Source organism: Sander lucioperca, chromosome 3 (genome assembly GCF_008315115.2).
Source record: "Sander lucioperca isolate FBNREF2018 chromosome 3, SLUC_FBN_1.2, whole genome shotgun sequence".
NCBI lineage: Eukaryota > Metazoa > Chordata > Actinopteri > Perciformes > Percidae > Sander > Sander lucioperca.
Window position 1 is genome coordinate 39,604,158 of NC_050175.1, and position 27,995 is coordinate 39,632,152.

The following is a 27,995-nucleotide window of genomic DNA, read 5'->3' on the forward strand; positions in this document are numbered from 1 at the left end:
TTATTTATACTATAAACCAGATGATAGATCAAATACAGAAGTCAAGAAAATGCATTTGACTGCAATTGTAAACCCATTAGTGACTCTACTGCACATCCCAACATGCTTGGGCCTTAATGTTTTGCACTAGCAGAGGTAGGTCTCCATCTTACTGTATGGGGTCATGATGCTTAAAATGGGGTGAAAGTCTGCTAATTTATTGCTATTTAACTGAGAGAACACCCCACTCACACCTTAGAGGAGGAACCGACCTCCCATCTCAAACCCCCACCCTTCTGTCTGTGCATCAGTGTGCATGTGCAGTGCGTTTGTTGCAAGAGGGAGGTGCAAGCATTTCCATACATCAGAGCAGCAGAGGAGGAACCTGCTGCAACACCTGTATGATTTCTCTCCAAAAACTCTGCAAATCTTAATGCTGCTTTAATTGTACCAACACTTGAAGGAAATTAACATTAACTCCAATCAGGAAAGCCAACAAATTTAAGACAAGACATCCACAGGTGAGCATTTTCCATTTAAAGATGCTAGACAATTATACTATAATTTTCTTATAAGAACGGTTGTACCTGTATCTAACTGGAAAACAGGTAATTACAAGTAATAAAAATGTAAAGCAAAACAATTTGGCCTGTGATTTCCCTCAAGGAGACCCAAACTCCATCCTCTGTAGCGTCATTCCTCGTACTTAAGATGGTTGCTTGGTTAGACATACACTGTATAGTAGGCTGTGAAGCTATTAGGGAGGAGTTGTTACAATGTTGCTAGTGCTGTGACCGAGTTCTACGCATACCTGAATGTAATGGTTGGTGTTGCCTTTTATCGTTGTTATCAGCCTAAAATACTAGAAACCCATAAACTGTTAGTGAATTTAAATATTAATGACTCCACATCTCAGGACATGAACAAGTCAACCCGTGCATTTAATGGAAGTGACAGTGTTTCTTAAAGCAATGCAAAGCCGCTGGCCTTGGGCCACATGTGCATCATTAGAGATATGGTGTTCTGTGAGATTCACTCCCACTACACCCCCCAACACGACACAAGGCTAAAAGAGGATGAAGTTCAAAAGAATAGCCCGAAGAGTTATACTGTAAATCCTAAGTAAAATTCGCTAGATGGGTTGCATATCAGACAGTTTCTTATTTTTGTATGCTTGTTGTTAGGGAACTTGACTACAGACATAATCAAATCCACATAGCATAAACGTAATAATGATTTTAGAAAATTTCAATTTGCAGCATAAATTATTTTTCAGTAAGCATGAATATGTAACAAATCAGAGAGAAGTCCTGTAAAAAAGATGTTGAAGGAAAAGGGTCCCTCGTATTCAATTGTGCATCAAAGAAACTTTCAAGCATCACATCAACGAAATCACTGAGGAGAAATAGCCTTCCATGAGCTCCCCAGAAAATCTCATTTGAGAAATGTAGGGGGAGCTCGAATATCCTATATTTTGGTGCCACTGTTTTTTTTTCTGTGTGGATATGTTTTTCTGTATATTTAGGTTCCTGAAATAAATAATAGGCTAATAGTAAAGCAGTTGTCAACATACGTGTTTATTGATGCATAACAATTTCCGATAATTGGTTCATTCCTGCTGTAGCCATCCATGCGTTGGGGCATACTCACGTTGCCTACTGTTTGATGGTGTATTTGCTTTGCTGCGTTACCTACGGAATGTTTTACTGTGCGGCGAGCATTGGGTGTTGTGTTTAGAGAAGCAGTTGGAAAGGCTATCTTGCTATGTTTGGTTAGACCAACATTTGAGACTGTGGGTTCATAATTGTCATGCAGTGCAGCCTAGGTCTGGTCTGTTTAACAAAGTAACACAAACCATTGCCTGTCCACTGTGCGTTGGCATTTAATTGTTTCTTGGCGGAGAGAATATAATTATTATAATTATATATATATATATATATATTATTGTATATTATAATTATACATTGCAACGGTGAATATGTTTTCTGTTTCTTTGTGGTCCCAGGCTAAATATTCTCTATTAAAATGTGTTGATAGTATATTTTTGCACGTAGGCAGTCGCATTCATGTACGCATGTACATGTGTTTATACCCTCTCAACCCCTATCCCCAACCCCGAAAGCCACGGTGGAACACTGGATAGCATGCAGCAACTCAGAGGTCCTGTCCCAAAAGTTGCCAGCTTGCCAAACTTTCCAAACTTTCCAAACTTTAAACAAACCTGGATGTATTAAGGATACAACATGCAAACACGATTTTGGCGCTGTTTAAAGATGGATTTTTCTTTTTTTGGGTGAATGGTAGCTGGTTCCCATTGCTTCCAGCTAAGCTAAGCTAATGACTTTCTGGAACAATGGTTTGAATGCACAGAGATGGAAATTGATATCAATCTTCTCACCTAACTCCCTGTAAGACAGCCACCTAACATATCACCCATCAATTCATCTCTGATTTGCCTTACTCTGTAACGAAGGACAAGGAGACTTTGTGAAGGGAGTCTGAGTGGAAACGGCATTTCCTTTTCAACTTCATTCCCAAGTGGAGGGCATGATGGCAGAGCAAGTCAAGAGCTCCTTATCCATCCGAAAAATTTTTAATTGTACATTTCCTGCATCAGTAAGAGCAGTTAACTCTCATAATCAGGAGCTGGTGCTCAGCTCTGGCTTAGATCCAACTGAAATATCTGCTCTTACAAGACAGATGTAATTAAAATCATCAGTGAATCAGGATGATCAGCCGTACATCATGCCTCTATGACCCAAAAAAGGGTTGCCATTAGTGGCAACACTCACTGCATAGCCTTCCCTGATATGTGCATCCACTGCGTTGCATTTTTGCATGTATTTTATACTGTTGAAATACAGTATTATTATAATTGTTATTTATATTCTTATTATCTTTATTTACAGCCTGAGCCACCTACTAAAAACAGTATACATTTTCCCTAAAGTTTCCCATATTTCCAACATTTCCAACAAGATTGATTTCTTTAATGTGATTTAAACATGTTAATTCGTATATAAATTCCTAATTTAGTACAGTTGAATGTTTACCCCTATCCCCTCGGCCTGGCATCAATGGATATCAATTGATGTTTTCTTTCAGAGTATTCTAGAGAGTGTTTATGATTCATTCATTCATTTATTTATTGATTCATCCAGTGAGGTTGATGTCTGGTGAGTGTAGGAATGGAAACACTCCTTAAAGATTCTCATCTGTGATTTGTAGACATGTTGTAACTATTCTGCTGTGTTCATGGGCAGCAAGGAGGTCTGCTATTCTGGCTGTTCAACATTTCATAGAAAAGAATGGGGTTTTCATAGAAAAGAATAATAAATATATGAAACACTGCGAAAAGTAACAGCCCTATTTTAAACAAGCACCACCACAATGAATTTGTATTTTTGCCTAATTAGTCTGAAAATACCCAGAACTTGAATGATTTGTCATGATTTTGAGATCTTGAGTGTAAAAAAAGTACCCATCTTGAGTTTACAGTTTGTGCTTTTTTATCTAATGAAAAACTCAATATCACATGCAACAGTACCAGGGAAAATGAAATGTCAACCAACCATCATAAATCATTACTTCTGCGTGGTCCTATAAAACATAAAGCATTTTGAATTAGTATTCCTCTGACTTGCAGATTAAACAGATAATACATATTTCTTTTGTAAAAGTGTCAAGACGACCAATTAACTATATTAGCTATAGACTTCGACTAACACTTGAATTCTTGAAACAATTCTTGTGAAGAAAATTTATATTCTCTCACCTCATTTGCAATTTTCTCACTTATTCTATAAAGAAAAGACGAGCTTTCGGTGGTAATGTTTTGCATGCAGAATAATTACAATGTTTTAATTTAGCAGTCACTGAAGGAACATTTTATGTTTCTGTAATTATGTTCATAATGTCATGAACTTCTGAAATGAAAGTTCTGTGCGTGGGGATTGCATTGAGTGCAAGAAATGGCTGTAAAACCTGGAAAGTGCATTCAAATCCTTTAATTGGCTATAAATATTAGACGATTGATGAAAACTGTTTTTGAATCGAAACATGAATGGCATCTTTCCTAATTGTCAAAGTTTGGTTATATTTTCAGTCTCCAGAGATAATACCCATCTAGTTTTGCAAAATGTGCTTTTCCTCTGCAGCCGATGGAGTTTTCTAAACCTGTAAAGCATATAATATTTATCTGACAGCATGAAATCCCTAAAAGCGTTGACAGTTTGACACTTTGGCACATGGAACCATCAGAGGAGCCCATTAATCCTCTTTGTTTTCGGCCCATTGAATTATCAATATTTTACTGACTGACTGAACCCTGATTGTGGTATCCTAAAGAGACAAAATCTCTGCAGTTAATGGACTTTCCACATCCACAGCAACCAAGAGTCTATGTTATGCAACAGTGGTTAGAGCATACTGGGTGTTGTATTCTTTTTAACATGTATTTACAGTATGTAGAAGGTGTAAACACCTCTAAAGGTACAATGGGAACAGTGCTTTGGATGGTGTGTGATTCCACTGTGAAGATATATTTTACATAAATGAATACAAGAATAACTCTTATTATATTTGGGACACTATCACTGACAAAACCTTTGAGGCTTAAATATATAAGTGTTTCTCAGAAACAGAAAACAAGAACTGGCTGCTATGCCCCTCTGGGCGTGCACGGTAATTAGCTTAACTCCAGGCTAAGATAGATAACCTGTACATCTGAGAACTGAGTTTCCTAGTCTTTCTACTGTACCTGTTTCACTGTACCAGTTATTACTGAGATTTTGGTTAAAATGAAGTATTTGTTGAGGAGGGCTGTGATGTTTCTGTTCTTTATTGTTTACATTCATTCATTTATTCAACTGAAGCCACTATAGCAATACTGCCAGTATAACATTTGCTGCTGAATTGATCGTGTAGTTTTATGATAATATATACATTATATACAGTGGTGTAGTGGTAGTTGATGTGGTGGGTGTACTACTAAGTAGATGAGTAGGTTACCGAGGAAGAAGTGGGTATGGCTTTTTGGCTGATAGGCGGTTATACTGTAAACCACCAGAATAAGAGGTGGGTATACCACTGTGTACTAACCACTACACTAGTGATTATATATTATTTTCCCACTGGCAGCATAAAGAGATTTTAGTCAGTGTCGATATTTACAGTATTTACTGCAGTATCTGTCTGAATGTGCTTGAAGCCATTTTCCCTTGTACATCAATGTGGTCAGCCTCTTGGTTGATAAGTCAAATATATTTTGGTATGAAAATGGTTTCTGTAGGTTTTTGATGACACTTGGTTGTTTAGGATTACAATGTTTCTCATACTGGCCACTCATAATGTGGCCCAGACTCTTTAGTCTCTGTTAGTTGAGGCCAAGGAACAAAAGACTGCACACAACATGCCTCATTAAGGCTCGTTTACTAGCTATTTGGCAACATTAGGTTAGTTACTAACAAATTAGACACCATATACAAAAGCTGGACAAAAGCCTATTTGTACTTTCAGGAGTTTGTATTGAGTATTGTGTCTCTCTGAAAACTAAAACCTACTTATCAGTATAAAATGCGTGATTGTCAGAACTCTTTATACTGAACTTGATTTGTTGATGCAATGCAAGTTCAAACAATGCTACATTTTAAAGTGAGGAAACGGGAAAGTCTTTAAAAAATTTAAAATTAGTAACTAAAGAAAGCTTCACTGGCAAAGAGGAGCCTTAGTGACAAGCAGACATTTAATACAAATCTGAACTACAATATTTTGCTTAAAATTCTACAACATACTTAACACTAGTGGAAGGGTGTAGCATAGGCTGAAGGAGAACCTAGACCACACAAATATGGGTATTTTAAAAATGTTTTTTTTTTCCTTTGTTCGTTCTCAAAAAAGTCCTGTGCATGCAAAAACACAATTGAAGCGCTGTCAGGAGCACGCCAACCCTACAGGCAGCGTAACTCCAATCTGGCAAATAAGAAGATGTTGGCCAATCAGAAGCCTGAAAAAAGCTGTTACCAGAAGACTACCCACTAACTAGAAGTCTGATGAACTTGTCCAAAACCGGCTGCGTTGGCGTCGAGGTCTGTGTCATGGCAGTTTTGGATTCAGTGACCTCCGTAGCGCATTCTGTCGGCTCCGTTCCACAACACAATGGAAGAGTTATTGTACAACTATGTGTAAATATGTAAAAAAAAAAAAAAAAAAAAAAAAAAAAAAGTCCTGGTAGCAAGCCTGTTACCAGTACTATTTTGGCCACGTCTGCCATTGCAAGAAATGTTGCCTCATTTATGACGCCTCACAAAGGAAATAATTGCCCACACTCTGACAAGCCAAAAACTCTGTTTTCCCTGTTTACACTAAAACACACAAGCAGTGTTTCCAAAAGTCTTCACCCTGGCCTGAGTTTTTCAAAAGATACTTTTACAGTGACCTAAAACGCAGCAAAGAAAAAGCTTGTACGTGTGGACTAGGCTTAAGTTTTGGAGTGGATCTAAATTTTGGGGTGGACACACAAAGTATTTTTCACTGTCGTTAACATTGCGAGATAGGGCATGGCTTTGGCAGATGTCTGCGCTCCCCAAATGTCCTTCCAATTTTTTAAATGTAGTTATAGTTTTGACTTGGCTCATGACCTTGTAATACATTTTGTTATTTTTGGGTCTACATATCAGTGATACTCATGAGTAGGATTTGTGGTGATTAGGACTTTGTAGAGCAGAGGTGTGTGCAACAGTTAAGTGTGTGAAGAAGGTTCACACAGACGTTTGCACACCCTGAATCACAGATCAACATTGCTGACTTGTTTCTGTTGCTATCTGTGTTATTTTGAAACCAATATATTATTTGATTGCCACAAAGTGATCCACTGTCAATATCACTATATAACCAAAGCACCCAAAGGATGAGACCTTTGTGTTATGATTTGTGGAAATGTATTCTAAAATATCACAGTTGTATTCTTGTTCTTGAGTGTGTCTGATCCATCTCAGTGTGTATGTGTGCTGGATTAGGATGGCTCAGAACAGATTAGTTAATTATAGACACCTGCTGTCTAAGTGTGGTGTGCGTTGTCAGGTGTTGCAGCATGAGGTCGACTTGATGCTGAGGGGAGAAAAGGCAGTGCAGGCTGTGGAATTGCGTGGACAAATACTTTGCCACGCGCTCTTAGATTGTCTTTCTTCTCCCTCCCTAAGCTCTGAGAGTAGCACAGCAATGGGAATCTTCACACACTTCACGGATATAAAGTGTCACCTCCTCAACAAACTTACATCCAGTAACTCTGCAAACTGCAGGGATAATATGCCTATTTCCTACAGCAGCTATTTTGTCTTTTAATGGTCGATCATCCTGTAATCATACAGCTGGCATTCAATTCTTTATTGATTCTGGCCAAGCAATTCTTTAATTGCAACATCCTCACACCTAAACAACATTATAGGTTGATTTCCAAAGACTTTACGACCGTTCTATTTACTGCAGCACGGTGGCGGTTTAGTCATGTGACCGTAATCATGTGACTGTTCTATTTAATGTATATAACAGGCCAAGTTTTAAACATATAGTAGATAGTAGTAAATCTTGTGAAACTGAACTATTTCAATTTAGGCGACAAAAATACTTATTTAGGATTAATAAAACATCAGGGATTGGCTTTACATGTGAATGTCCAATAAAACTACTACAATGAGAAAGTAACGGGACGTCACGGACGTCATTGCATCGAGGACTAAAGTCCGTAAAACTTGGTTAGTTTGAAAATGACAGTTGACTTTTGTTTTCATACGAAACACAAACCCCGGTCTGCTGAGTGAAAGTCCCTTACCACCCCAACCGACATCCTTACGTGGAAATTGGCGCTTTCGTACTATGTCAACTCACTTTCTCGTTTGCTCTCACAATAATGACTACAGCCACGAGAGGTCGCCGCCTAATCAGAAACCTTATTGTTGGCAGTTATGAGCTGCTTGCAAAAGCGACCCATACAGTAATTTTCTGGGTAAAGACGTTCTGATGATTGCCACATCAAAGGATAAAGTAGTATCACAGTCAACCTGCATAGCCCCATTTAACAACTAAATTATACCGTGGATAACAATTGATGAGGCTTAATGCAATCTTAAGAGACTGCACGTCATCATGACTGACCTATAATGAGAGACCAAAGAGGGGCATGATGACTGTCAAAATGTTAAAATGGCTCCAATGACACCAGACACCTTGGTAATCATCTTGTCTACATAAAAAGTCCAACCATAACATTAAAGAATAAATGCTGCCATGGCAACACCATCACAATGACTGCATGTACCACAGCAATTCCACACGTTGAAACTTCATAAGATAAGCTGCGGTCTCAGGAAGAGTATAATAATATGGAGACCACTCAATGACTAAACACCACCAACAGCTGCACCACTGCAAATACCTCAAATCAGATCAAGATTTAATGCTGGCAGAGCGGGGAGAGGGCAGAACGGGAAAACACTCAGAGTCATATTATTGGAATACAACAAACACACAATGTATACGTAAAATCATGAAAAGTTTATATTTGGCTTGATTTGCTTTTTATTTGCCTTCATCCAAATTATCAAGTCATCTCAAGCAATCCAATGTAGTTTAAGATGAGGAACAGAACTGCCAAAAGCCACTTGAATGCAGAAGCCTCCACTAAAATAAATATAATTATAGTAATAAATATGAAATAATATCCAAATATAAGCCATAATTGATGTCTGATTAAATACTCAAAACTGTGTAGAGGAAACAGCTGCAACAGATTTTTTTCTGTTTTGCGCTCAATTAAGCTTTTATTTTGCTAAAAGAGTTCTCCTCAAAGCTTTTTACAGGTTAATTCGGAAGTTATTGTTTATTGTTAAAATTGTATTAAGAACCTGATATTAAACCTTAAAGGTCAAATGAACCTAGGAGTTAATAGCACATGTGTACCGAGTTTGACCGTTCTCTGGGATATGTTTTCATGCTAATCAAATGTGACCAGTTTATCGCAAATCGCTAATTACCTTATAACGGTAGTCGTCGGGGCACGGGTAAAGTAAAAAGAAATCGCTATTTCTATTTAGATTAGATTAGATTCAACTTTATTGTCATTGTGCAGTGTACAAGTACAAAGACAGTGAAATGCAGTTTGCGTCCAACCAGAAGTGCAAAAAAAAGCAGAAAAGTGCAATGCGATATATAATATAGACAAGTGTTGCATATGCAGGATAAGAAATATATTGCAGTGTTGTAAGAGCAGAATAAATATGGCTATGTAATATGAACAGTGTATGAACAACATGTACAGATATGTGCAATGTAGTAGCAGTGACATTATACTAGTAGTAAGAATAATGTAGATATAGATATATGCATTATATTAACAGAATATATAATAAGAAAAACTGAATATGGATATACTGAATGAACCATACAGACAGATATGTACAGTATGTACAGCTATTTGGGGTGTTATGTTGTGTCTCTGGTGCTTCCACACACATACAAACTTTGAAAAAAATCCATCCATGCTGTTTAGAGTGAGATACGGTTCCTGAATGTGTCCTGTCTTCAGTCTCTGGGTGAGCTGTTCAAAATCGGCACGGCTTGTGATGTCACAAGCCGAAACGAGCAGGATAACCGCAACCATTAGCTCGTAGCGTTAGCATGCTAACGCTAATGCTAACACTAGCATGCTACCTCTTTCTCAATAGCAAAGTACTGCTACAACACACACAAGTTCACCATAATCTACAAAAGAACTACTTACATGTGCGCCCTCATTTAGAAGTCTCCCAGCTAATCCTGCCTTGTAACTGACTGAAGTTGTAGAAACAGCCTTTCTTTTACTGTCTATGGAGCTAGCTAGCTGACATGATCTACATCATAGACTGTATATAAGAATGGACCAGTGAAGGCCTTTAGAAGCACTTTTCCGGTGAGCGCTGAGCGTTACTGCGCAGCATCCAACTGAGAGAGACGACGTAAATGTGACGTGAGCAACGTGTCTGAAAGTTGTAAGTCTTCTGGTAGCTGTGCCAAGAGAAATCTCAATCATATATATATATATATATATATATATATATATATATATATATATAAAATGCGTTAATCGCGATGCAATTAAGGGTCGACGCGATGCGATACATTTTTTTTAATCGCATTAATCGCATGCCAGCATTTATTAATTGAATTTACACTTCTTTGCGTTGTGCCTAACAGGCTACTATTTTGACCCTTTGCAGCACCGTTACTTATCATCAAGCTGCCACTTCCTCCTAACACAACCTGCTGCTGCAGGCTGCAGGCATGATGGAGAAACACAGCAGCAATGAAATCCTGAATTGCGCTTTTTATTTTCCAAAACTCCCGGACGGCTCGCAGACAAGTCGAAAGCCATATGCACATTGTGTAAAGCCGAATTAAAATATCACCGAAGCACATCAAGCTTGAGCTACCACCTACGGAGCTAAACATAGTAGTACAGTTAACGTGACCTCCCGGCATACCTCCGTCATCCCGTTATTGTGGCGCGTCCCCAGCGGCCATCCCCCGCGGCCGTCCCCCGCGGCCGTCTCCCAGCGTGTAAGGCGTCCTTTCTCCGTAGTGTTTTTCCTAAACCCAACCTCCGCCATCCCGTTATTGTCGCTCGTCCCCCGCGGCCATCTCCCGGCATGTGAGGCGTCCTTTTCGGCCGTCTCCCGGCGTGTGAGGCGTCCTTTCCCCGTAAAGTATTTCGTGCTGGCCACCACGAAAAAAAACGAGAAAAACATCCCCGTGAACACGTATCAATAGATTAAAAATTACGTGACATTTACACAAACTGTCGTGAGACCGGGTTAGATACACAACCTGTACAACGCGGAGAAAGCAGCCACAGTGGAACTGCTGCAAGGTGATTCCCAATCAAGATACACTGGTAAAAATTGCTTTCGATTGTTAATATGTATTTAAAAACTGTTCTGAAATGCAAAATAATAGAATTTTAATCATGTGATAAAACACGCATTAATCGCGATTAACTATAGAAATTCAGCGATTAATCACGATTATAAAAATTAATCGTTTGACAGCCCTAATATATATATATATTTTGTATGTCTAACTGTCTGGACACTTACAAAGTTCTCAATGCTTTGGTTTACATGTAGGGACGACTAGCGTTATAAGCTAATTAGCGGTTTGCGATAAAACTGGTCACATTTGATTAGCATGAAACCATATCCCAGAGAACAGTCAAATTGGGTACACATGTGTTATTAACCCCTAGGTTCATTTTGCGCCGGATTTGTACTTTAAATGTATGCCTTTCTCTTTACTGGCTCACATATTAATGAAGCATGCAAATAAACCCATTTAACATTACAAATAAATCACTTAGTTTGCAAGAAGCCTAGTCATGTTTTGAAGACCATTTTATCATGTTTGGCTTGCACACGAGTAGTACTTAATCATTTTCAAATTCCCCACATGGCGGCACAGATGAACAGTACACATTTGATCAGCCATTATAAAGTGTTACCTGACTGATTAATAACAGGAAAGCCACATGAGACACAATATATGTATAGGCAAGGTGGTAAAGCTCATGGCAACGTTTTTTTGAAAGGGCTGTACAAAATAAAAGCTATGCAAACCATGCACGTTGTGGCTCTTACTAAATGTCTGTACTTAAGTTCTGCAATTGCAAACATGTGGACACTTAAAAACTTGCCCTGATGAATATGCATTGATTTGTTTATTCTCTAATTTATGAAATCTAATGAAATAAGCTGTTTAAAGCAACCCAACAAAATGTGTGCGTTTAGTAAAGTATGACTAATCAAAGATCACAACTCTAAGCATTTATTTCTACTCATTCAGGACCTCCTGAGACTTTATTTCTTTGGAAGTCCAAAGCAACGCAAATCACTCTTGCTGGAAGGAGAAGTAAACAAATAAAACCAAGCTGAGAAAAAGAAAAGACAGCAACAAGGATTTTCGCTCCCTTGCTAATCTTAGCAGGTTGACTCCACCCTTCGTGTCTGGCAGACTCCTGTCAGACATCCAGGATAGTCAGTTTACCTTTACACACCTCCCTGAATCTGTGATTGTGGATATACATCCAACGCTGAGGAAGAAGTGATCTGCAGATTTTTTAAGGACTGAAAAGCCCTTCCTAAAGGGACAAAAAATACTTGTTGGAGGTTCTTACTGGATTTACTAATGCATGAGCCATGACTCCGTTATATTCTTCACCGACGCAGATGGCTGTGTAGTAGCTCTGCACTAACACAATTTCAATCCAAATCAACATACAAAACAACTGGTAAGCATTCTAATTTGCATGTAATGATGTGGTAGCAGTTTATGAAATGAGTGGTCAAAACATTTAAGAGTGGCCATCAAAATAATATTCTGCAGCTCCTGTGCAACTTTCCTGTGAAAGCCGAATGATGCATCAATGATGCAATAATAGATATTGTCTATTGTGTCTAGAAATAACTGCCATAAGGGTAAACTTCTGTCAGTTTTACATCTGTAGTAATCATGTTGGCGATATATTGATAGAGGAAGTAAGATGTTTTTTCAGATTTCTCTATCATTGCTCTTTAAAGAGAGCGCATACACTCCGTCATGTTCTGCCCTTTGACCCTTTTGCATCAGCCTCACAACCAGAGATCTTTAGAAATTAAATGACCAGCTTTCATTGAAAAATATATTAAATATTTCCTTTGTTCGGTACGAAAACTACCTCAAATTGCTTATTCAGGAATATTTTTTTGGAGCTAAATGATTTGTCCAAGGCTTTTGGAGTATATAGCTGTAGAAAAACAAAGAGAAATTGAAGTGAACACTCAATTTTGGTGTAGTGTGTAATTAGTAATATCCTGCATAACAGTCGTCAGGGGGGTATTGGTGACACCTTGACTTTTCCTGGGAAGCCCCTTTTCTGTTGTATAACTCGATCACTTGAGGTGCTAATTTTATCCTCTTTAAAAGGCTTAAGGTTTATTAATGCTAGAGCACAGTGCATCAGACAGGCGTAATTGACTTGGCAGTTGTTCTGTCCTCACCCTATATGTTCCCTGTTCCCTTTCATGTCTGGTACAGAAGCTCATTCAAATATTTAATTCTCAAACATGTTATTGAATGTGGGAAGAAGAGTGCATTATGTTTCTATAGTTCCTATAAGCAAAGCTTTGTAGCCTTCAGACTTTCTCTGTACTATGTATTGTCCTGAGGGCGTCCTTTTGTTGGAGGAAGGTTTTCACATAATTCACCACCTTTGCTGAAAGAAACTTCAGTATTTTTCTGTTGGGTTTTATGCCAGAATTAATAGTCCAGGTGTTAAAGTCATGAAGGTCAAGAGTGTCCAAATGACACGGGCATTCACTGTTACATAACTGTGCACGTCTGTGCTCTACAGAGGATTTAAAGGCTGCACAGGGGAGAGCTGATCTTTAAGTCAAAGAGGCTTTACGGCGGACCACAACAAACCCGGCATACTTGTTGCTACAGTGAGATGATGAGGCAGTAAGAACAAGGACTGGATCGTAGGATGGACAGAATCATCATTTGAAATCAACATCTCTCAGCAATGAAATAACAAAATGCTGGAAACTAATAGAAAACATCATGCCAAATCACTGACTACAAAACACACACACATACTTTATGTGTATATATCGTTGCTGTCGGGTGAAAACCTTGTATGTCCAAAACCATTGTTTTTCAGGAAATGGAAATAAAGGTTAATTTGAAAATATTTTATTGAGCTATTTACCTTAGATGAAGTCTGACGAAATGGCCTTGTGACTGCTTAAATAGTTGTAAAACCCACAGAGAGAGAGACGTAAATGGTGACTAATATCATTGATTTATTAAAAAAATAAAAATGACGAAATATGGAGATACAAGGTTTCTGTCTGACGGCGACAATATATGAAGTATTTGCTTGTGAAAAAAACACATTTATTTATTTAATATTTAATTCAACACAGAAATAGAATATCTCAAATTATCATAAATGACTATGCATAGACATCGGACAGAAGCAACAGCAACAGCAACAGAAGCAGAGGGGAGGATATGACTAACAGCTGGTGTTCTGTTTATTCAATTTGAGTAAAACTGGGATAATTTATTTAAAATGCAGATTATAAACAGGCTCTTTATTGATTCGGTGCTAAATGTTTGCGAATGTCAGTCACTAATTACGAAAGACTATCTGCAAACTTTTCACAACTTTGCATGCATTTAGAATGCAAAGTATGCAGAATAAATTGAATTGAATCATGTCTGCATGTGCCCTCATTAATTACTTAATGACAAGTGAACTTTTTTGATCCAGTAATCTTGAATGCAATATTGTGAATTCAATCACTCATGCAAATTGTTTTGTAGCACTGAAACTCAGTGCTATCATAACTCCATTTTGTGTTGGGGCCCCCTTTTCTCCCCAGTTTTGGAACCACCAAAACCCTGTGTGTTGCCATCTTGTCACTGCTATCTCTACTGTTGGTATGGTGAGGGTATTAGACAGACATGTGTCTCCTGCAGTGCACATGGTCGCACTACTCAACTTTTTTTCACCTGCTAGCGAGGAGCTGCTGAAAAGGAGGGACTAATATGTGGGAGGTTCACTTTACTCCCTAGGATCCCACCCTTACCTGTGCAAGTGAAAACATTGTGATCCCTCAATGGCTTCCCACCAACACACACTGCCAATGATGTATGCTTGCACAACCAAAACGAACGTTCCTAACTTGGGATGTAACTGTACACTCAACTCACGATTCTATACGATTCACTATTTTAAGTTGACGATTCGATTTTCTCAGGATTTTTTTGACAGAATGAGCTGCAGACAAATGACTAAAAATATTCCTTTATTTATATAAACTGTGCAAAACAACAGATGTGTCCTCTTATCAAAAGTGCAACTGAAATTGTATTTGATCTTAAATAACAAATATTAAATAAAAAAAAAAAATAGGAATTAGATTTTTAGAACAAATCACATAAATAAATAAAAAAATATCTCTTCAAATAATTAAATTTAGAAGATGCAGTGATGTCTAAAGTCAAACAAGTGAAATCTACAGTAGATTACACCCTAGGCTCATTAATTTTTTTTCTCAAGCGGTTGTAGCTAGCGAAGCTGCGAAGCACCATTAGTGATTCTACCTTTTCTTATTATTACACATCTTTCCTCTGCCATGGGAGTCTAAGGCAGCCCATAGAACCGTACAGTAAAAAGTTGTGAAATTTAGCACATTGATTCGGGACAGTCCCATAATTCATTTCACCAAGTTTTAGGTCTGCACCACAGGCAGTCTAGCGCCACCAATGGGTCAAAGTTGTTGTTGCAGCCATGCAATTAACTTTTGAACCGTATGTCCAATTTTGAACATCGAGATATAGTTGGAATCCTTGGATGACGCCAAACTCAACGCACCCCATGATGTCAATATCCGCCATGTTGACCTTCCGCCATATTGATTTGATCAAAAACACTAAAAAGTTTTCACAGGTCACAAAATTGGTCCGATTTTCACGAAACTTGGCACAGATGATCTGCAGACCATGCCTCACAAAAGTTATTCCATTGGGTATTGATATTCAAAAGTGTTTGCCCGTCACAGCCAATTGAAATCGACGGCAAAGCCGCCAATCAGGAAGAGAACTCATATCTCGACAAGTCTTTCACATATCAACACCAATCTTAGTACATAGGTACAGGGCCCAATTAGGAAGAGGCTCAAGAAATTTGGTTACCTTATAACTATAGGGGGAGCTGTAATTAGCAAAATTACGTTTTTGCCTATAAAGTTTGATGTGTTTGGAATTAAAACTTACTAGCAGTGTCTGTTAATACTGTGGGAGGTCCTAAGGCCGATACATGCCAATTTGTGACCTCAACCTAATTGATCCGGCCGCCATATTGGATTTCATCAAAAACACTAAAAAGTTTTCACAGGTCACAAAATCAGCGCTCCGGTGAGCGCTGAGCATTACTGTGCAGCCTCCAACTGAGAGAGACAACGTAAATGTGATGTGAGCAACCTATCTGAAAGTTGGAAGTCTTCTGGTAGCTGTGCCAAGAGAAATCTCAATCATTCCCAATCTTGCAGAGACGGAGAGCGTAGGTATGTAAGGAGATAACATAGGCACAGGCTGATTATTGCTAACCAAAATGCTAGTTAACATTAGTAATTAAACTTAAACAGCTAATGTAAGTCCAAACTGCCTGCGAGCTTCTCCTGTACTATACGGTAATTCCTCTACTATGCAACAGAAAGTCCCATGGTTATGACACAATCGTTAGCCTTTTTCATTTTTACAAAAACGTCTACTATGGAGCCATAACGTGAGATACAAGGTAATGGAGCCTTTTATACATTGTCGTGTTTCTTTAGAAATAAACAATGGACAAATAAAGTCTTTAAACGCTTCAGATGTAAAGTTATTCGCTATCAAAGTGACATCAAAATGAATGGCAGTCAATGGGATGCTAACGGCGGGTGAGTGCTTGTTAGCATCAAAATGGCGCCATAGGATCTACGGGTTGTGAGGAGAAGCTTACCCCCTTGATCAAAACCAATCTCAATACTTGGACTCATGACCCAATTAGGAGGAGGCTCAAGAAATTTGTTGACTTTTGACCACTATGGGGGCATTATAATCACAGGAAGTAGGCTCACATCTCAGCAACGCTTTCACGTATCGAAACCAAACTTGGTACATGGACTTGGGACCCCATCCTGAGGACGCACAATAAATTTGGAGTCTTTTGACCAGTAGGTGGGTGCTATAATCACAGGAAGTAGGCTCATATCTCACCAACGCTTTCATGTATCGAAACCGAACTTTGTACATGGACTCAAGACCCAATCCCAAGGATGTAAAAAAAATTTGGTGACCTTTGACCACTATGGGGGTGCTATAATCACAGGAAGTGAGCTCATATCTCAGCAACGCTTTGATGTATGAAGTCCAAACTTGGTACAGGGACATGGTAGCTGATTGTGAGGACGTGCAAGGAAAGTGGTGTCATTTGGCCTCTAGCGGCACTGTAACGAAGTAAATGAGCTGATATCTCAGCCATTCTTTATCCAATTGCCATCAAAGTTGCTGTGAGTGCTTGCTCATGCCATGGCAACGCCATTCCTGCTAGTGTACTGCTTGGCCCCCTCATTGCTGCTTGCAGCTATATTTATATCTATTTTTGACCAATTCATGGTGCATCTTTACATCCCTCTTCCTAACGTTTCATGCTCAGTAATCATGGAATACTTCTACTAATATGTCCCACTAGACTCTTAATCCTAGTGTAATCAAACCTCTAGTCTTTAACTCTTAATGGCAACTAAACATCATTTTGATTACTAAGCATGTCTGCTTCTTTGTAATGTATATCATAGATAAATTCATCATAGTGCAACTTAGAAATCGGTCAGTAATTAACAACAGCTCTTCTTTCTTCTTTTTGTTCTTTCAGTGCCAACAAAATGCAGAAGCAAGTGGAGGTCAGGATGGATGAGACCCAAATGGAGCCCATAGTGGATGCTCCAGAGGGTTGGTGTAGCAGTTTTTGCGATAAAGTCATGAAGAACATGGTTCTCACTCTCACAATCCTGGGTATGTTTTTGGTCTGGCTACTTTCATTGACCATTTATCCATTTGCTACCCCCACTCAGGGGGAGCTGGAGCCTTTCCCAGCATACATTGGATAATCCACCCACCCATACACATATTCTGAAAACAAACAAACTTCATCAAACTTCACTCAGGAACGCCCCCCCAGTCTTTCAAACCCAGTATCTTCTTGCTGAGAGGCAATAGTGCCTCACAGCTTCTGTCTTTATCATTTAGTATTTTAAAGAAAAGGAGTTTAATGATATTCTCTCTCTGGGTTCATGCTAGATTTAAATCCCACTGTGATACACTGAAGTGCCATACTTTAATATTTCATTTGAATGTACCAGAGGCAAACTAAACAAGGGAAATGTTATCTTCAGCATTGTTTTCAAGTCGTTTTTTTCTATGTTACATCTGTTGACAGAAGTTATATTTTAGTGGTGTCATTTATTTTTTAAAGGGTGAAACATAATCGCCTTATGAAGATAAAAGTTGTATTCCTTACACAAGGATTGCAGTATAGGTGACACCATGGCACTGTGACTCTCATATGAGTTAGATGCATAGTTAGTATCTCATGGCCCAGAGTCACCTGGCTTGGTCTTTGATTTGTGTTTTCTCGCCGGCTCAGGTGTGTTTCTGGGTTCCATTGCTGGAATGCTGCTGCGGCACATATCGCCTCTCCCTCCGGATGTTATTATGATCATCGCCTTCCCTGGAGAGATTCTGATGAGGATGCTGAAGATGCTTATATTGCCTCTTGTTGTTTCCAGTCTGGTCACAGGTGGGTGAGGTACAGTAGCTGCTGCAAATGTTCTGCTCAATTTGCTGACATCTGTTTTAAAAAAATGAGGTTGCATGGTGTGACTTGTTGCTACCTGAGAGAGGAGAGAGTGGGCAGTTTTTTTTTTTTTTTTTTTTAGCATTTTGTTTATAACCAAAAGCGTGGAGGATGGGAGCCACAGTTCCTTTGCACAAGTACACAGATATTATTGTTTTTAGTAGACCTGTTTTAACAAACTTGATTCAGTTGTTATATGTTTTTTGTCTGAAATACCTGTGGTCATAACTCCACACGTCAAATCACTTAGAAGATACTGTACAACTTTGATTTTTGGACTCTGGCCCTAAGATGCATGAGTGATATTTGAAATATTGTCTACAGTACAGTGTGCCTCTCCACAACCTTGAGAGTGCACATAACTTCTAGTAAGCCTTCCTTACCAATCTCAGTTACCCTCAGTAAACAATTTATTTTTTAAACAGGGGCGGAGCAATGGGGTGGCCTAATGTTTTCTCAAAAGCCCCGCATCATTTAGGTTTTTAAAATAACTTCAACTCTGTGTCATTTCCCCTCAGTATCTCTGACTGGATTGGCAAATCAATGCAGCAAATGTTCTATTACTGGGGAAATATCACCATTCATTCTTTGAACACTACTAAAAACATTCAAGATTAGTAATGCTGTTTAAGTCACATTCCTACCCTATCTATCTTATGAACCTTAAAAATAGCCATCAATAGTTTTGTCATTTAGGTGGCTCGAGTGAAATGTAGTCGTCCTTAACATTTGTAGTGTTCTGGTCTCAGAATGATGAAGAAAATTGGAAAAAAATAACAGGATGATTCTTTTTCTTGGCAAATGTCATGTTTTTCCTAAATGACGTTTAGATTTTTAGGCATTTTATTATCAAATGGTTTGAAAAATAGTGCAAATAGCTGCCGTAAATGGAACATAACCCCAGACCCACTGAGCCATCTCACTTTGAAAGCAAGTCATGACATTTTTGGGTATAGAATTAGTTATTCTAATATATTTGCACAATATGTCCTCACAGCGAGAACAGTAACAATCACACTTGTTTAAATGAGGTAAGCCTTGTGTGTGGAGGCTTCACTGTTTAAATGCTGTAAGCTGGTCTGACCAGAAGGACATTAGTAAGTTTGCAGTTTGGTGAGGGGAGCTGGTCAACTTAATTGTGATGTTTTAATCTTAGTTAATTCATAAACACCTAGAGAACAGTTCATATTTACTATGTATAAATGCGTAGATTATAAATGTATTGACTCAAACCAAATCTAACTTTATCACTATCTGTTAAAGAGAGGAATTGCAGCTTTTAATATTGGACACTTTATTTTCCTGTAAAACATACTATGCCAACAGGACTAGCCGGTTTGGATGCCAAATCCAGCGGCCGCTTAGGCACCAGGGCCATGGTGTACTACATGTCGACGACGGTGATTGCAGCCGTCCTCGGAGTGATCCTGGTGCTGCTCATCCATCCCGGTAACCCCAAGCTGAAGGCTAATCTTGGACATGGAAAGAAGAACGATGAGGTGTCCAGCGTGGACGCTTTCTTCGATCTCATCCGAAATCTTTTCCCAGAGAACTTGGTGCAGGCCTGCTTTCAGCAGGTAGGAGTCTCACCCACCACATAACCTTTGCTTCATATGTCAGTTGCTCCAACGGTTTGTTCTTTTCTTTGCTTCTTGTCCAGATCCAAACAGTAACCACCAAAGTACCAGTGCCCACTAACAGAACTAAAGCACCTCCACAATTCACAGTTAAAAGGTCGCTTCAGTTCAAGGGTGGGATGAACGTCCTGGGTAGGTAAAAAGTCTATAAAACACACCCACTACAGAAGTGAAAAGAAATAGCAGTTGTTGAAGAAAAACACAAGTTATTTTTCATCCTCCACCAACATGGAGCCAAAAACAAAACCTCCTTCATGGATGTAAAAATGAATTAAATTTTCCGTTTTACCACTATATATCACTTAAGTACTTTTACTTTTTAGAATATTATCTTTTTCATATCATTAAAAACACATACCGAACAAATTTACATTTCCACGTGGCTTTCAACAAGTGATTCACTCTCATTCTATGCTATTCATTTTCTGTAAGACTAATTCAACATCACTGTATTCTTACAGGTTTGATTGGATTCTTTGTTGCTTTTGGAGTTATTATGGGGAAAATGGGAGAAAAGGCCAAGCTGATGTTGGAGTTTTTCAATGTCCTGAATGAGATTGTTATGAGGCTTGTTGGCGCAATTATGTGGTAAGTGTTGTCCACTACAGGCATCGCTCCACTCAATGACACTGCCAAATCATTCCCTCTGGTTTTTGTTTCCACAAAAATGATATTGACACAGAGTATCCAAAAGCCAACTTTAACTATGTACCAATATATTCAAAATACTAATGATATACCTGCAGGCATACACGTAAATAACATCATAATCCTAATTTTAATCACAAACATATCCTGTGTCTATCTTTAGGTACTCCCCTATTGGTATTGCCTGCCTCATCTGTGGAAAGATCATCTCCATTGCAGACTTGGAGGTGGTTGCGAGGCAGCTGGGGATGTATATGGTCACTGTGATAGTGGGTCTCATCATCCATGGAGGCATCTTCCTTCCGCTGATATATTTTGTGATAGTAAGACAAAACCCCTTCACGTTCTTCATGGGAATATTCCAAGCTTGGGTCACGGCACTTGGAACAGCGTCCAGGTATGAGGGATTTCTGTCTCCATTCCTGTTTTATATTCTAGGATTCAGACTGTATGACCTGAGATGTATGACTCTAATTCCAATTTCCTCTCCAGTGTGCTGCATGTTTTTGTGAATACCCTAATTTTCCTCTTCCTCCATGGGTTCTGTGTATGTTCTTACATAGCAAAAGTAACCTTTATTTCAAATGGTAATGATAAAGTAATCTTGCCAGCAATGGCTTCTATTTGCTATGTGGGATAACTTTCCTGTACTTAATGAGGTGAGCTCACTCCTCTAAAGTTCCGGCCTGCTCACTGCTCCGCTATCAGCGAGAAACTTATTATCATGCAAAAACATACATAACAACTGCTGAGTCACAACTGCTGTTTTCTCTGTGAGAACTTAAAATCGCATAACTTTTAGTTTTTTTGTGAAACTCACAAAAAGCTTTGCATAGTCTATTTTATGTAACAAATTAACAATGAATAAATCACCATTGTTCAGAGGGGATTAATGTCTGTATGAAAAGAACAATAGTGTTATTAAGTTTAAAAACTATTGGAGCATCAAGGGTGACCCATTCTGATTAATTCTCAACAGAAAATCTATAATTTATTGTAGAGTCCCTTATTTCTGCAAGTTTTTAGTGCCAAATTGGGTGCAGTTTGCAAACTGACGCTCACTGCATGTTGTTCGTGACTAACCTAACCTAACAAAGCAATTCTTCCTGTTTTATTTCCAACAGTGCCGGTACCTTGCCTGTCACGTTCCGATGCTTAGAGGAGAACCTGGGCATCGACAAGAGAGTAACACGCTTTGTCCTCCCAGTGGGTGCCACCATCAACATGGACGGCACGGCGCTTTATGAGGCTGTGGCTGCCATCTTCATCGCTCAGATGAATGGGATCAACCTCGACTGGGGCCAGATTATTACTGTCAGGTGAGAATGTGGCTACGGATTCAGATATGACAACACATTTGCAAGGTAAACTTTTGGTAATGAATTAGCCAAATTCTCAATCAAATCTGCCTGAGCAAAGGAATGAAAGTAATATTAATTAAAATATTATATTATTCTGTAAATACTGACAAGTCCTCCAAACCATACACTCTAATATGACCCACCAAAGCGTTTAATAAATGAGCGCTCTTAGTGGTGGCAGGAAATCCAACCCACAGGAGAGTTTTCCGTCGTCGTATCTAAACCAGAGAACAAAACAGTCATGGTTTCAAACATGTTGTTAACGTTGTGAAACGGTCGCAGTTTGGTTAGGTTGAGGCACAAAAACTTCTTAGTTAAGTTTAGAAAAAGATCGTTGTTTGGTTTCAAATCGTTAAGTTACTTCATCTCCGGTCACGCCCGCTATGCAGAATGTGGCGTAGTTCATTTTGTTCCGTTAAATTAAAAGAAAACTTGTCGTTTACTCTTATTTTCAAACAGGACATGAACCCCGGTCTCCTGGGTGAAAGTCCTGTGTTTGTTTGACCCATCCACCACCCCAACCTGCGTCTTACACTCCGTCACCTTACTTCCTGCTTTGCTCCCGACATATTTACTGCTGCTGCTAGAGGAAGCTGCCACTATAAACGTAAATGTGAGTGGTAATTGCTGCTGGAACGAACAACTTGTGGGCGTTTTTCAGGGTAGGACAGTCTCGTAAATACTGGTGAAACATGCGTAGGTCTACATTGATTTGTTTTTTTAAATATAGTAAACCTCGTTAACATTTTATCGAACAGTTTATTTCACATAAAGAAGACTAAACTATAGTTTGGGAGTTATAGTACCATTGTGGATATGTTTCTTACAATCTGTCTCACAAACAACTTAATAAAGATAATTTACTTGATTATCATTAGGCACTGAGGACTCATATACTTTGATTGATTAGTCCTTTCAAGTATTGAATTTGTTGTCAAACCAGTTTGATTAGAATCACAGTAACTGCATGTTAAGTACATAGTGAGTGGCAGAGGAATGTTGGAGCCTTACCGCCTGTGGTTTGTCCTCCTGCTGAGAGTTTGAATTTGCTTCCTATTTAGTATGACAGCCACCCTGGCCAGTGTTGGAGCAGCCAGTATCCCCAGTGCTGGACTTGTGACCATGCTTCTGATCCTCACAGCGGTGGGTCTGCCCACTCAGGACATCAGCCTCCTGGTCGCTGTCGACTGGCTGCTGTAGGTTCAACATCAACACAAAAACTAATACTGAAAACATACAGACACATACCAACACCATGCAAGGGTTTCTTATCTTCAGGTTTGTTAAAGTAACTAAAGTGAGATAATTTCTGAATATTTCATTTTCAAATAATGGTGACTACCCCCAGTGCAAAATCTTTCATTATTTACTTCTGTGTTACTTTTAATGTGCACATTTACAATCCAATGCTTAGATTGTTTGTTTTTACACCCCAAAAAAAAAGCCCTGAATAAGATCAAATTCATATTTTCTTTCTTCAGAATAGAAAACAAGAAAACAAGGAAAATGAGAAACATATAATGCTCACTGGGTTTCTAATGCATAGCCGGTAACCATGACAGCTTCAAAGAATAACTCTGAGCAAAACACTTCTGGTGACAGCTTGCTTTCTGTTGCTTTACAGTCTTAATGATGTAAATGGCATTCAAAATAAACCCACCACCATCTTTTTTTTTGAGATGAGACATATACTGCATATATTTCATTTTCCATTTCCATTTCATTACATGTTTTGCACAGTGTAGAGCTAATCCACGAGTGGCCAAAGTAGCATCAAAACAGCTGCTTGACTTTAATTTGAATGTGCAGTTTTCTACCGGTCTCTAACATATGTTATGAGGATGTAAAAGTCTCAGGCTTTGATAACTTTTCTGTAGACATAGAAGTTTTACTCTACATACGCCCACTCATTCAGAAGCATAACTAACAACATAAACTTAAAGTTAGAACAATTTCATTCTTTCATTAATCATTTCAATCGTGTCTTTCACACCACTTTCCTCTTCAACATGCAGGGATCGTTTCCGTACCTCAGTTAATGTGGTTGGCGACTCCTATGGAGCGGGTATCGTGTACCACCTTTCCAAGCACGAGCTGGACTCCTTCGACCAACAGGCCCGGATGGATGAACTTGAGATGACAAAGACACAATCCTTCTATGAAAATAACAGCAACCAGAATGTTTACACTAACCACAACTCAATCTTGATAGACGGCTGCAAGGTACATTTCACGTTAACGGACATAGAGACTTGTATGTAGAGAATCCTACCCCGCTCTGTCTGTGTGTTCGTCTTTCTATTCCTTGTGTTTGTGTTTCTTTTCTATGTGACTTCTTTTATTGGTGTATTTGTTTCTATGTGATTGTGAATAGTACATGTCATATTTTCATTTAAGAAAATGTTTTTTTAAAAGGGGTGAAAAGCCAAATAAATATTTCTATATTTATTTATTCACCTGTTACTTATATGAAAAAGCAGTTTTTGTGGTACCAGGTTCAACAAAAGCAGCAAGTTTTTTTTTTTTTTTTTTTTTAATTATACTTTTGGTTTTTAGCATCTTCGAAAACTCTGTTTTACTCTCATGAAATCCAAATGAAAGTGTTTAATTTTAAGCATCAACCATTCCTAATGTGTTGTCTTGTACACAATTATATTTGACTTGTATTTTGTTGTGGTATGTTTTGATTTTATTAAGAAACTGTTCTTTTTTTTGTCTACCTAATTGGACATGTATTTGTGGCAGCCCTTACCAAATTACAGTTTTCAATCATTGGCCATCTTTTAAAAGAGTTTTTGTAGCCAGTGGTATACATAAAGACTGCTGTTTCAATATGTTTCATCCATTCCTGAAAATACATTCCTGAAATGCCAAAGATCCTCTCCTATCCACATTGTAGCTAAGAAACAAGAGCAAAAGTATTTTAGTGTACTAGTAGAATTTTGTTGATATTTCATTGTCTGTATAATGTTGCTTTTGCATGCTGTTGCTAAAGTTGCATTCAGATTATTGATGACTGACTATTGTAATTAGTTTGGGCAGAGAATCCATAAAATACATGGCCAACTCTGAACTATAATTATCCTTGTTCTCATATAATCGTGTAACTGACCAACTACATCAGCAGCATCACTGTATCATTGTATCAGTGTATGTAGATGACATGTTATTCAATGGTGGGGATTAACACATTAATTCTGCCCCAAAGTCAATTGCCTGAATGTAATGACCCAATGGCTTCTCTGCTCCCAACCATTGACAGTTTGTTAATGGCAGTGCCTTGGCCCCATAGTTAGATGATCTCGATAATTGCTTACAGGTCACCATGGGCAAAAATGGCAACACTGCAGGGTTCTCTCTTGTTGAGGAGGGACCATGGAAATGCGAGTGAAGCAGATCCAGTGCTGCTGCGCCTTACCCTGAGTTCCAACAACTTTTACTTTCTGCCGACACAACTATAAAAATCAACAAAAAACATCACAAAAAAAACGAAGAAGAACAAGTGAAGAGTCTTTTTCTTTCAGTTACCCATCCGGGTAGCTACTGGAGCAGACTGCAGATGACTCCCCAAGTTGTATTAGATCTTGCATTTGCACAAACTGTAATGAACTGGTGCATTTCATGCACTTTGTACAGAAGAATAAATCGTTCGGTTGACTACACTCAGGGCCTTACTTAGCTTCCTGTTCTGTCAACGAGAACAACAAGAACTCTTCAACCTTGTGCAACATCTCATTTTTCTTTTGTATTGAAGCATTTTCTTTGTAGCTTAAAGGGCAGAGAGATGATGTGTGGATGATGGCCTTGCCAGTTACATTTAAAACAAGGACCAAGTAAGAGAAGATGTAAAGGTTGGTGTAAATGAGTCTGAACAAATGTTACAGCTCAGCTTTCGTTACTGGATGGTTTGTGACTATCAATGTGTATTTGTGTAATTGTGTATTCTGTGATGCTCTGTGTTCTTATAAAATGCCCATAAACACTGGACCAAAGGTTCAAAATAATGCAAACGGGGTTTATGAAAACAGAACAGTGCTTCCTGTGGCATTATGATGTACGTGATGGTTAAACACTGCGTTACCTTTGACTGGTTGACTTATGGGATTACATCTTGATGTCACACACACCTGGCCAAGCCTAAGAAGCAAAGCTTAGGACTTAGAACATAAGAGCAGAGGGTGTGACCTCTAAATGTTGCAACAAACAGTACAGGGTGTGTGGCAGAGAGCTGTAAGGCAGAAAATATGTATGTGAAGGGTGCCCCTGCAGTTATTTATTATTATTTCTTTGTATGTATGTTCTTTATGTATGAAGCACTGAGTTTCTATTTGTAGTCAAAACGTATGCCTGTGTACTGGGATTTCTGTGTGTTCATGTGTGTTTCTGAGAGGAAGAGAAGGATTAACAGGGAAGAACGTTGGAGGTTCAACAAGAGAGAAAAAAAGGGTGGGCGTCTCTCAAACTCTCAGCAGGCTAGTGCATTGCTCTGTGTTTTCTTTCAAACTGTTTATTTCTTTGCTATATTGACAACCTTGCCTTGACGATGTCAACTGCAGAGTGCAGTCAGTGTGATGACTAACACATTTCCGGATAAAAGTTATCACTATTTATTTCAATAGAATATTGGGACTCACATTTTAGTAGAAGAAGTAAATATTCTCCACCTACCAGCTTTACTACACTCAAAGCAAGGACGGCTGGGCCTTCCTCACAAGATATCACGTAGATTTTGCAGAATGTAGTTTTTACACTGCGGATTTACATATAATAAATAAAAAGCTTGTAATTACATGTATGAGTTAATTAGCTTTGACGTCTGTTTAGCAAATGCACACTAAATTATGCCTCCAGCACTCGCATAAATCTGAAGCCGTGACAACAAGGTCATTGGATGTTGGCTGAACATGTTTTTGAGTTTATCTCCACGTAGCAACCAAGCAGTAGTTGAGTGTAGTTCAAACCAAGGTTAAAACAGGATAATTGATTTCTTATTTTCATATAAGCGACGGCTTATATATTCATGTTTAAAGTGCCTCCTTGCACTTTGTGTATATACTCTTCTTAGATAAAGTGTATAATGTATAGGGTTTGACATGTTATGTCATCTATCAGACTTGTTTTTGCTATGCTAAAAGTTTCTATAAAGACTATAACTATATACGTATGCAATAATGTTAGTACAATGCTAATTTTCTTTTAATGGGCCTCTCGTCCCAATAGGTTGTGAATTTAGGGTTATTTATTTACATACAATGCATTCAAGTGATCTGTTTTTTAAAGAAACTCCTGAGCATCAAATTTCTGTCAAGGAAGAAAGTCCAATATTTCTCCCCTCTTTGCTGAGTGAATGTTGTTACTGATTATTTAAGGGTTATGAGCACATTAAGGCAGTTTTGTGCAAGCCATCCAGGCTCAAGGACCACCTTCCTCTAAAATGGAGTCTTCCTCAGTTATCAGCATACCCTGATTCATGTCAAAATCCTGTTATCTATTAATTCATCACATCACTTTTCCATCTATTGCATCTGTTGTTGGGCCTTGAGCTTAAAGGAATATGTTCTTAGACGACTGGCCTAGTGAAGCAGGTGTTTTCTATGAGCAGGTGAAATTTTACAATCTTTAGATAATAAAACATATATTTTCTATCTTTATTTTTGATTCCATGCACATATCGGTCCGAGAATGTATTCAACGTTGTCCTTGTGTCTGTTCCTTGTGATGCAGAACGTCTAAAGTGACTAAATGCAAGCAGGATTGAATGCACTCGTACTAAATAAACTATAACAGAGCACAAACCATATTTGACAGCCAAATGGACTGAAAGTGTGTTAATGTTTAAATACTTGTGTGTAAATATTAATGGGAGCAAATAAATGTTTATTGATGAGTTGCCGTTGTGTT

At 38.5% G+C, this 27,995-nt stretch overlaps 1 protein-coding gene across 3 annotated transcripts; it reads left to right on the forward strand.

Moving 5' to 3' along the window:
* The first annotated feature begins 301 nt into the window (after positions 1-301).
* Positions 302-27,981, forward strand: slc1a2a (solute carrier family 1 member 2a). 3 transcript variants are annotated; one of them, XM_031290094.2, is made up of 11 exons: positions 302-500; positions 17,468-17,607; positions 18,239-18,391; positions 19,775-20,025; positions 20,109-20,217; positions 20,547-20,673; positions 20,897-21,130; positions 21,858-22,052; positions 23,156-23,290; positions 24,110-24,317; positions 25,387-27,981. In XM_031290094.2, the coding sequence occupies exons 2-11, from the start codon at positions 17,478-17,480 to the stop codon at positions 25,483-25,485; spliced, it is 1,641 nt and encodes a 546-aa protein (XP_031145954.1). In that variant the 5' UTR covers positions 302-500; positions 17,468-17,477; the 3' UTR covers positions 25,486-27,981. The 3 variants fall into 3 exon arrangements, with proteins under 3 accessions (XP_031145954.1, XP_031145955.1, XP_035855630.1); XM_031290095.2 differs by lacking the exon at positions 302-500 and adding an exon at positions 12,018-12,292; XM_035999737.1 differs by lacking the exon at positions 302-500 and adding an exon at positions 12,019-12,292 and having other exon boundaries at positions 25,414-27,981.
* Positions 27,982-27,995: the final 14 nt, after the last annotated feature.